The sequence below is a fragment of the Tachyglossus aculeatus genome, chromosome 4, assembly GCF_015852505.1.
Source record: "Tachyglossus aculeatus isolate mTacAcu1 chromosome 4, mTacAcu1.pri, whole genome shotgun sequence".
NCBI lineage: Eukaryota > Metazoa > Chordata > Mammalia > Monotremata > Tachyglossidae > Tachyglossus > Tachyglossus aculeatus.
Genome location: NC_052069.1, coordinates 30,183,782 through 30,195,877, shown reverse-complemented (window position 1 = coordinate 30,195,877; position 12,096 = coordinate 30,183,782). Strand labels below are relative to the sequence as shown.

At 41.0% G+C, this 12,096-nt stretch overlaps 1 protein-coding gene across 2 annotated transcripts in view; it reads left to right on the top strand.

Moving 5' to 3' along the window:
- The window catches only part of USP33 (ubiquitin specific peptidase 33), a 97,477-nt gene that overhangs the window by 52,325 nt on the left and 33,056 nt on the right, over positions 1–12,096 (top strand). For both annotated transcript variants that reach the window (XM_038745200.1, XM_038745201.1), the window contains exons 8-12: positions 44–157; positions 4,594–4,672; positions 8,492–8,912; positions 9,953–10,093; positions 11,195–11,307. In XM_038745200.1, coding sequence (XP_038601128.1) covers positions 44–157; positions 4,594–4,672; positions 8,492–8,912; positions 9,953–10,093; positions 11,195–11,307 — 868 coding nt within the window. The remainder of the gene's footprint in view (positions 1–43; positions 158–4,593; positions 4,673–8,491; positions 8,913–9,952; positions 10,094–11,194; positions 11,308–12,096) is intronic.

Below are 12,096 nucleotides of genomic sequence, written 5' to 3'. Positions count from 1 at the left end.
ATTACTTTTCAAAACAATTTTTTATTTTATTTCCTCAAATTAGCCCGCCTCTGACACAGTTTTTCCTTGACTGTGGAGGTTTAGTCCGAACAGATAAGAAGCCAGCAATTTGCAAAAGTTATCTGAAACTCATGACAGAAGTTTGGCATAAGAGCAGGTATGTACTTCATGTTTATTCAGAGTTTGCTTAATTTAATGCATCGTTTGGACCAAGCATATACATTTATCTACTCTGGGTTTGGGGCGGGGAGGGATGTGGGGGCTTAGTCCTAAAGGTACTTTGCCCCTTTAAATTCAGAAACGGCTGATTTGCTGCTTTTACTGGAATTGATTAGTTCCCTGAAGGTCACATCAAGCGAAAACACTAAATGAAGTTGTTTCCCAAAGGAAATGTGAAGTGCCTTAAAGTGTTTCCAGGATGCTAAACAAGGCAAATATACTGTAAAAGAGTGATGATGAAATGCAGTGTAGTTACATAATGAAACAGCAGTGTAAACACTCACCAACGATAGATTTAGAAGTTTCATTTGTATGTGAATGTAATAATTTTGAGTGTCATCTGTCACCTATTAGCAAGAGCATTGGTGTTTAACACACTAGATGTCTATTCTGATCTATGCTAAATATATCTGCCATTACCTAATGCTAAATTGAAATGGAGGCCCATTGATTGACTTGAAGGTACTCTTCATGTCAATCAGAATTCTTTGAGGTCCCCTTTATAATGTAAGCTCATTGTAGGCAGGGAACATGACTGCCAACTTGGTTATATTGTACTCTCCCAAGCGCTTAGTACAGTGCTCTTCACACAGTAGATACAATACAATTGTATTTCAATAAATACAATTGAAAGAAATATGATTTATTGATAGGAGAACAGGGGACTGTTCATTCAGTTGTATTGAGCGCTTACTGTGTGCAAAGCACTGTACTAAGCACTTGGGAGAATACATTACGATAAACACATTCCCCACCCATGAGTTTACATTCTAGAGGGGGAGACAGACATTAATATGAACAAATAAAGAAATACATTAATACTCTGTTTAAGTCAGAGTAATGTTTTGGTGTTATCTAAAAGTGAGAGCTCTGTGTAGTACTATCTTGAAAGAGCTCTAAAGGATTGGTATTATGAATTAGCTGTAATTAGAAGTTACAGTTTTCAAAGAATAAATGTGATACTTTAATATACCTGTTTTAATTGACAATACTAGGCTCAACAGGAAGACTCTTCCTCATGCGAAAAATGTTAGTCCTTCAGAAAGCTCAGAACCAGGGTTATTCTGAGTAGGCATGTTCTCACTTCTCTCAAAATATAGTAGGCTGGATTTATTGTATATATATCACCTATAAATTAGAAGCTAACATTCCAAATTAGGACTAGGAAGGACCATGTATGGGATTCAATAACTTGTGCACTTCATTTCCAAGTGAAGTAATTGTATATTCAGTAGTGTTCATTTTGTGTCTTTACTGAACTCCACAGTGGAGTGTTAGTACTCTACACTGTCTTTTATGTTTTCTGCTAGGATGTGAGTTACCTAAGGGCAGGTATCATATGCTCTAACTCTACGATACTTTCCCAAGCACTCAGTAAATACAGTTGATCCTCTCTGTGTTACCCTGATGGACTTATTAAATCATGTTTGCCCTCTAGAGTATATTTCCTTCCATTAGATTGTATGTTCCTTTTTGGAAGGGAGTGTATGTTTGGCTTCTGTTGTACTTTCCCAAGGACTTAGAATAGTACATTACTTACAATAAGAGCTCAGTAAATACCATTATGAATCCCTTTACTTTATATAGCGATCACGGGTCAATGCTAAGTCAGCTCCACCAACTAAGGACATACATCCTACAAAGCCTGGATAACTTTGTTTTCCAGATTTGAGCAATTTTACTGCAGTTAAATGTGGTCTCATGTGCCATGAAAGAAACTTTTTCCAAAAACTCTTAATGTCAGACCTAGATTCATATGATATCCGTGGATGGGGATGTTCCTCAAGTTAGGAAGCAGTGTGGGGGGATTAGAATTGTGTCCTTAGTAGTGATTACAGTTGATAACATAATCCAGTTTTCCTTCTTCATTACTATCTTTTTCCCAGATCAAACTGAATTTTTTCGTGACTTCCAGTTTATCGTATTGGTGGTTGAAAGTTTATCTCTCTTGTCAGCTCAAACTGGGAAAGAAAGTAGAAACTTTCAAGTGTCGCACCGAATGGGATTCTAAATTCAAGCTATTGCTTCAGTGAACTGAGTGCTGTCTTCCTGTACAATCCCAGAAAGGAAGATTGGAGAGAGCACCTAGGGATAGATATGACACAAAGTTCTCCCTGAAAGAACACTTCATTTATTTCATTGAGAGTCCCCACTTAACAATCTCCTCAGTACATCCACCTCCTCATTCGTTCTCCCCTCTCCTCTTTCATTATGTGTAAAGATAAAATCAAAAAGCATTCTGGATCACACAGTGAATATTTGCCACCTTGTACATTCTGTTCAGTATAATTTCTCTTCATCCTAAATTCATTCAGTTGTATTTATTAAGCACTTACCACGTGCAGAGCACTGTACTAAACACTAAGCACTGCTCTAGGTAGAACTTCAGTTAACTTTGGATGCCATTTAATATTTTATGTATACATTTTTAACTATATTGTGCTGACAGTATTAGAGCTGTATTTACAATTAGTTCCGAGAAATTGGCCTTTGTGCGTACTCTTAAAACAAAAAATCTCTTAGCCCTTTCGAGCTTAAAAAATGGACCACACTGTTGACCTTTATTTAAATCCTTAGACATGTAATCCTAGCATGAGTTACTGCTTATCTGGATTTGGTTCAGATTTAGGACACAGTCAGTTGCTAAAGTTTACATTGTTTTTAGCATTACTCAAATGGCTTAGAAACATTCTTTCAAAGATTTTATTTCTCCAGTGCTCTGAGCAAAAGAAAATTTCAGATGCTCAAATGTTAGTAAAATCACTTGACCCCTTTGAAGACGTTGGAAATCAAGAATATAATGTAAATATTTTTCTTGCCCTTGGGAGCGGCAGTATTTTGTGTTGAAATGGTTTTTCAGTTCTATTTGGGGGTATGAGAAGGATTGCCATTCATGCCCTTAAACATGTAGGGTTGGATGATGCAGAAGGGAAGGGAAAGGAGCAGGAGTTGCCCTTGACGGGCTTTCACGGCTGCCCAGCGACCTCGACTTGAGCATTTTTAACAGGCCTAGGAGTACTCGACCTGGTCTCCATGAATGTTCGCCCTATAGGACTGAGCTTGCCATTATTTCCAGGCCTCCTTTGAAAATCTCAGCTAAGGAGATTTTTTTTCACTTCATAACTACTCTGAATAGCACAGAATTCTTTCCACAGGTGTAGTGGCTAGAAGCTGTTTTGCAAGGCTGGTTGAGCATCTGCATATTTGTTTTGTTAAGTAAGCTTTTGTTCATGGGCGTTTCAGGAAACAGTCTTCCCTAGAGTGTAGGTACAAAGTAAAAGTATTACCCCATTGTGGACTGGGAAAGTGTCTGTTCTGTTGTTATATTGTTCTCTCCCAAGCAACTAGTACAGTGCTCTGCACCAAGTAAGTGCTCAATAAATACAATTGACTTACTGACTATTTTGTGGATAGAAGTTTACTTCTGTGTCAGTGTGTGACCTTGAGGTAGGAAACTCTCCCAGAGTAAGAAACCAATCCAGGTGCATCCATTGTCTCAGGCAGCTCTGTCCCCTGAATGGGAAGGGACTATTTTTAACCTGCCTTCCACCCTATGCCTGGGGATGCAGAGGGAAGAGAGGATGATGCTTTGGTCCTTAATGACTCTGGAGCTATCCTGAAGGTAGCCTGGTTTCTGAGATTGTGGCAGTTCAAAATATCTCCATCCAGCTTGGATATGGAGCTCCTGTGAAGGGAGGTGTGCCTGGGACACATGATCTTATCCATGGCATATCTAAATCATCAGTCATCATCAGTGGTATTTATTGACCACTCACGCTGTGCAGAGCACTATACTAACAAGTTGGAAGAGGGCAATATAACTGAGTTGGCAGAGGCATTCTTACAGTCTAGAGGGGGAGACAGACATTGCTATAAGTAATTTATAATATATAATTATAGCTGTGTACATAAGTGTCGTGGGGGGGAGGGTGGAGCAAATTTCAAATGCCCAAAGGGGAGCCAGGGAAAAGAGGACTTGATTAGGGAAGGCCTCTTGGAGGAGATGGGGCCTTAATAAGCAGCATTTTTGAGATTGAGATGATGGAAGTTTTCTAATGCCATTTTGAAGTCTTCATTAATATTCAGAACCATTGTTTGAATTTTAGAAAGATTTTCACATTAGGACATTGTTACCATTTAAAAAATAAAGTGGGAAAATTAGTTTATTCGCAGTAGATTTAGGGTACATGGATAGGAGTCTCTGAGCCCAGGTAAGGCAAATTGAGGCAGAATCTGTAACAAATTTCAGATATGCACATAGATTTCAGATGTGCACCACATGTTTCTCTGTAATGCTTTCAATGTTCAATAACATGGACTGTCAAAAACTGCAACTTAAATCCATTTTTAAAAAAAAAATATTTTTTCCCCTAGGCCAGGATCTGTTGTTCCTACTAATCTGTTTCAGGGAATTAAAACCGTAAATCCAGCATTCCGGGGCTATTCCCAGCAGGTAAGCCTTTGTTACTGCTTTTATATTGTATTAGAGCAGTATTGTTTTTCATTATACTCATCTCCTTAAATCCTTCACTTTCCAAGGAGTGTTTAGCAATGAATTTCTGAAGTCGTCTTTGATTTGACTAAACCAATTCTGTTGTGACCCTAGTTCTTCTAGCACTGTGCCCAGGAGTTACCAAAACGGAATCAGTTTAGCAGTACACAGGCGACCATAAAATTCCATTTTGCTCTATATTTTTCTCCTGACACACATTTTGTCAGACAGGGGTAGTATGTGCTGAAAACATTGGAGAGCTACTCCGAGGCAGGGACCTGGTGACAGGTACACAGAATTTTTCTTGACTCCTCCAGCCTTGTTCTTCCCTTCCCCACAGTACCTGTATATATGTCTATATGTTTGTACATATTTATTACTCTATTTTACTTGTACATATCTATTCTATTTATTTTATTTTGTTAGTATGTTTGGTTTTGTTCTCCGTCTCCCCCTTTTAGACTGTGAGCCCACAGTTGGGTAGGGACTGTCTCTATATGTTGCCAACTTGTACTTCCCAATTGCTTAGTACAGTGCTCTGCACACAGTAAGCGCTCAATAAATACGATTGATTGATTAATAAGTGTTCTGCAGAATTTGGTAGTAGTAATTGTATTTATTAAGTGCTCACCATGTGCAGAGCACTGTACTAAGTGCTGGGAAAGAGTATACAGGTGGGAATTAGACAGGAGCCCTGTCCCTCAAGGGGCCCACCATCTATAACTGTAGATGGCGGGGTGGGCAGAGGACTGGAGACAGACACTTTGGGAGGAAGGAAGCACTAAAACACAAACAGCAAAAGGGTCGAGGACAAATGAAGAATGCACACAAAAGAAAATATGTCCCATCCCTAGTGAGCTGGATAGGGATAGAGGGGCAGAATTTCTTTTTGTGACAGGGTTTGCAGCAGTGGTTACTGCAGCCATTGGCTTTCTGTGAGGCTTCACTCTACCAGGGTGGTGGAATGGGCAGGATGGGATGGGGTCTTCTCAGTGATGCACTAGGGAGCTTGTGGGGAGAGAAGCGGTGAGAGAAGGCTGCAGTGAGAGGGGCAGACAGCACGCAAGGAGACAAAGCTACGAATTCTGGCTGTTGTGTTTGACGCTGGAGGTGAAGAGGGCTGAGGAGGCGCAGCAGTGGCTCTTACGCCCGGCCCGGCTCCACCCGAGCGTTTGCTCGGCTGCGTCGTCGTAGGAGGCCGAGAGCCAGATGTTTTGTTAGGCACCAGGGTGAAGAGGAATGAATAATTCCACCTTGTATTTCTTTATCAGCGAACTCTAGGTCACCGCATGTATCCTTCAGGGGTATCAAACCCTAAAAATAGTCTTGGACCGAGTTTCTTCCCCTTACTAGTGAGTATTGGAAGAGAAGAAAGTTTTGTTCCTCTAGGACTAACCTTCTCTTTTGCTCTTCCCCACTCCCAACCCCTCAGTACTTATGTACATATCTGTAATTTTATTTAATTTATTTGTATTGATGACTGTCTGTCCCTCGACTCCCCCCAGCCCCCTAGACTATAACTGTAAGTTCATTGTAGGCAGGGAATGTGACTGTTGATTGTTGTATTGTACTCTCCCAAGCACTTAGTAATAATAATAATAATAATGGCATTTATTAAGCTCTTACTATGTGCAAAGCACTGTTCTAAGCACTGGAGAGGCTACAAGATGATCAGGTTGTCCCAAGGGGGCTCACAGTCTTAATCCCCATTTTACAGATGAGGTAACTGAGGCCCAGAGAAGTTAAGTGACTTGGCCAAAGTCACACAGCTGACAAGTGGTGGAGCCGGGATTTGAACCCATGACCTCTGACTCCAAAGCCCGTGCTCTTTCCATTGAGCCACGCTGCTCCCCAGTGCTTTGCAGACAGTAAGCCCTCAATAAATACGATTGAATGAATGAATGGTCTTGATGTACTGTCGAGATATTGGCAGTGATAGAACTGCAACTTGGAGCTTTTTAACTTCAAAATATGTGAACCCGAGGCTTTTGACACTCTTTGTTCCCATCTATACGTAGGGGAAAAAAGAGTGCCAAAAGCATGTGTGTGTGTGTGTGTGTCTTCCCCCCTGTGTCTCAGTCTCAAACACACAACACACATACACACACACTCCTCCCCCGTATTTTTAAAGTACTGGAAGTATCTGAGATAATGGCTAATGGCTCGTGAAATCAATGACACATGGGCTCGGGACAAGAAGTTTAAAAATCACCTTAAATTGCCTGATAAAACAATTTGTGGGTTGCCTAGCAACTCTCCTTAAGCCCTATGAAGACATTGCCCCCTGGGTGTTTGTCATTAATTAAAATTTACATTGCAAAGACAATTTCCATTGAAACATTTTCTCTATCTATTTCCTTTAAGTAGTACAGCTACCAGTTTTAGTTCAACCGCCAGTTTTAGTACAACAGTGAGCTAATTTTATTCCTTTATACCCCTTGACTTTGGTTGCCGAAAGCGATGCTTTCTCCTAACCGTATCTTTCAGAACTGCCCTTGTCTTTTTGTGAACCCACCCATAGCTCTGCTCCACATCCTGTCTCCAGAACCTGCTCATTTCTCCTTTACATCACTTATCCTTCTGCCTCCCACCGCTTCTTTACTTCCAACTTTTCTCTCCTTCCATCTGCTTTAAAGGGGCCACCAGCCATCTCATTTTCAGGACTTTGACCACCTTGTTCCACTTCTAAGATCTCCCCAGGGATTTCACTTCAAACTTGTCACGCCTTATCTAGCCATCTCATTCCTCTACTTTGCTGCATAACCTTCTCAACCACTCCATTCTTCTCTGAGTTTGCTCTTCTGTCAAATCTTTAAATTGTCACCGCATTTGGAGCATCTTTCTCCTTTAGCACCAGCATGCAATCTATGCCCCTTAGAAGGAAATTCTAGAATAGGATGTTCTGAACCATTTTATACCCACAGCCCTGCTCCAAATCCTCTTCTTTGTTAAAAGCAAAGACATTTTAGGGTAAAACAGAAAGCTTTCTCCTCTCACTGTGGTTAACAAGCCCTCAGTTCTCCTGCACGGGTAGCAGGACAATATATGGATACGGGAAGAAAAAAACATACCGGGGTACTTGCTGTTCCTGTGTACTTTAGATACCCAGAAAGAACAGAGAAATTTTCTCAGATCTACAGATACATGCTTATTAAAGGCCCAATACCAAATAGAGATGATAATCTACCAATCATACTTACTGGTCAAAATCATTTTTAATGGTGAAAAATGAGATGTTGAGGACCAAACCACCTATTTCCTATGGACTCCTGAACTAATTTCAGGGAGACAGTTATAATATTGAATCTAATTTCAACAGTAAGTCCCAAGTACAGGGGTAGGCACTCAACTATTATTCATTTATAGAATAATAAGAATATATATATATATAAATATATTTATTCATATATATAGATAAATATAGAATTTATAGAATGAGAAGCAGCATGGATCAGTGGAAAGAGCCCGGGCTTTAGAGTCAGAGGTCATGGGTTCAAATCCTGGCTCCCTACTTGTCAGCTGTGTGACTTTGGACAAGTCACTTCACTTCTCTGGGCCTCAGTTACCTCATCTGTAAAATGGGGGTTAAGACTGTGAGCCCCCCCCAGTGGGACAACCTGATCACTTTGTAACCTCCCCAGCGCTTAGAACAGTGCTTTGCACATAGTGAGCACTCAATAAATGCCATTATTATTATTATTATTTATGAAAATTAGTATGAGATAAATTCACTACTTAAATGTGTGTTCTGAGTGGAGCATCGTTGCACTGCCCCTCCAGGATGCCCAAGAATTTTTGCGCTGTCTAATGGATCTGCTTCATGAAGAACTGAAAGAACAGGTCATGGAGTTGGAGGAAAATGTTCCAACTGTCACTCCAGAAGAGAGCATGGAGGAAGACAAGAGCCAGTCAGATGCGGATTTCCAGTCCTGCGAGTCATGTAGTAGCAGTGACAAAGCGGAAAATGAAACCGGTTCCAGAGGCTTTACCGAAGACCATGCTGAAACCACGATGTTAATACAGGATGAGGAAAATAACCCAGTACTTTCCAAAGATTGGCAGAAAGAAAAGATATGCAATAAGCTGAACCAAATTAATTCTGAAGAGGATATGGAGAAAGATATAGACACTATGTCAGACCCAGCTGAATTTTCAAATAACCAGGAGACTGTCAAGGTGCAAATACACAGTAGATTTTCAGGTAAGATATTGCACGGTAAATTTTCTTGTGCAGTTATACCAGGTCTTTCTTTAGTATTCTTAAGTGGACAACATTATATTGTTCATAAGATATGTAATTGGTTATTTTCTTTAAGATCAGAGGATAGTAAAATTTATCATGGTGTTTGGTCATGATTGCAGTATTTGAAACCCTTACTATGTGCTCAGCTCTGGGGTAAGTACAAGGTAATCATGTCGGATACAGTCCCTGTCCCTCGTAGGGCTTACGATATAAATAGGAGGAAGAACAGGCCTTGCACCCTCATTTTGCAGATGAATCAATCAGTCAATCAGTCGTATTTATTGAGCGCTTACTGTGTGCAGAGCACTGTACTAAGCGCTTGGGAAGTACAAGTTGGCAACATATGGAGACAGTCCCTACCCAACAGTGGGCTCACAGTCTAAAAGGGGGAGACAGGGAACAAAACCAAACATACCAACAAAATAAAATAAATAGAACAGATATGTACAAGTAAAATAATAGAGTAATAAATATGTACAAACATATATACATATATACAGGTGCTGTGGGGAAGGGAAGGAGGTAAGATGGGGGGGATGGAGAGGGGGGTGAGGGGGAGAGGAAGGAAGGGGCTCAGTCTGGGAAGGCCTCCTGGAGGAGGTGAGCTCTCAGTAGGGCCCTGAAGGGAGGAAGAGAGCTAGCTTGGCAGATGGACAGAGAAGTACCTGAGGCGCAGAGAAGTGGAGTGACTTACCTAAGGTCACACTGCAGGCAAGTGGCAGAGCTAGGATTAGAACCCGGGACCTTCTGATTCCCAGGTCTGTGGTCTTTCCATTAGGCCATGCTGTTTCTCTGGTAAAACCAGATATTTAAAACTTTTAACACAGGTATATGAACTGTGGAATGTTTGGATTTTGAGTACAGCTAATACAGGGATGAATACTTTGATAAAATTAATAAAAAGTTATCTTATTCTTGGTGAATTGGAAAAGCAGCTTGAATCAGAGATTTGTATTGCTGTGTACTAAACTTTAACACCTAAATACTTTCTATCGTAGAATATATCACTGATGCCCATTTGAATGAGCCATCAACCCCACAAGCCCCTCCATCAAATGAAGGTGTCAATCTCCGTTTGTCAACTAGCCCCCCCAAATCGGGCTCTTTGTGGTCAGGATTGGCACCTTCACACAAAAAAGGTAAAGTTGTGCCCCTTTATTTTCTCTTTTTTCTCTCCACGTTTCAGATATTAATTATTTAAATAATGCACCAATATAGTTCAGGCTACTGTTGCCATCGGTCCCTATCTCAAAAAAATAAACTATTTTTCCTATATTCATTCATTCATTCAATCGTATTTATTGAGCACTTACTGTGTGCAGAGCACTGTACTAAGCACTTGGGAAGTACAAGTTGGCAACATAAAGAGACAGTCCCTACCCAACAACGGGCTCACATTCTAGAAGGGGGAGACAGACAACAAAACAAAACATGTGAACAGGTGTCAAGTCATCAGAATAAATAGAAGTAAAACTAGATGCACATCAATAAGAAAATAAATAGAATAGTAAATATGTTCAAGTAAAATAAATAGAGTAATAAATCTGTACAAACATATATACAAGTGCTGTGGGGAGGAGAAGGAGGTACGGCGGGGGAGAGGAAGGGGGGGGCTCAGTCTGGGAAGGCCTCCTGGAGGAGGTGAGCTCTCAGTAGGGCTTTGAAGGGAGGAAGAGAGCGAGCTTGGTGGATGGGCAGAGGGAGGGCATTCCAGGACAGGGGGAGGACGTGGGCCGGGGGTCAACGGCGGGACAGGGGAGAACGAGGCACGGTGAGGAGATTAGCGGCAGAGGAGCGGAGGGTGCGGGCTGGGCTGGAGAAGGAGAGAAGGGAGGTGAGGTAGGAGGGGGCGAGGTGAGGGAGAGCCTTGAAGCAGAGAATGAGGAGTTTTTGCTTGATTCGTAGGTTAACAGGCAGCCGCTGGAGATTTTTGAGGAGGGGAGTAACATCCCCAAAGCGTTTCTGCACAAAGATGATCCGTGCAGCAGTGTGAAGTATAGACTGAAGTGGCTGATGTGGGCCAATGAAATAGACGGTCGCAAAGACTTAGCTTATTTTCGCATTTCCAGCTTGTCCAATTATCTCACAAAATTTGAAGATTTAGTTGTTATCAGCCCTGATACTGTACTGTACACACTGTACATACAATTTCATGAGGCGTTGGTCATAATTAGACGTAAATGAAATTTTTGAAACAGGACTGCAATGAATGATTTGTTTACTTTGCCTTTACATACTAGCTCCACCTGCACCCTCTCCAAAGAAAAAGAAGCACAAGAAATATAGGAGTGTCATATCGGATGTATTTGATGGGACAATCGTTAGCTCAGTGCAGTGTTTGACTTGTGACAGGGTAAGTATTGGGAAAAAAAAGTCTTCAAAATGTTGATAGTGCCATTCGGTGGGCAGCGTAAAGTCACTCTGTCACCCTCTCTTTCCTGTGGGTTTTCACCTAAAAATTATTTCATATTCAACTGATATGTTTGGATTGAGGAAGTAGAATTTTTTTATTCCTTGTTAGCAGTGTTATGATTCATCGAACATTGTGTTAGATAAAAGCACTTATCACAATAATTTTTCCTCAGTTCAGCCTTTATTAAATCACTGAACTGGACAAAGAACATGTTTTTTTATTTCCTTCTAAAATATTGAATGTTATGCTCTATGCTCTTCATAAAACCTGCTTTGAAAACAAGTAAATTTGTTTTTGAACGTGGTGTAATAGAAAAAACCAACATTAGGCCTGCAAATTGTTGACCCTCAAGACCGTTCTCCAGAATCCTGTGGCACTTTCAGGATTCATTCTCCAGGATCATTTCAGGGGTACAGGGTATTACATGGGTGATGATAATAATAATAATAGCAATAATAATAATGATAATGGCATTTATTAAGCGCCCACGATGTGCAAAGCACTGTTCTAAACGCTGGGGAGGCTACAAGGTGATCAGGTTGTCCCATGGGGGGGCTCACAGTCTTAATCTCAATTTTACAGATTGAGGTGACTGAGGCACAGAGAAGTTAAGTGACTTGCCCAAAGTCACACAGCTGACAGTTGGCGGAGCGGGGATTTGAACCCATGACCTCTTACTCCAAAGCCCCTGCTCTTTTCCACTGAGCCATGCTGCTTCCTGAGCCGGGA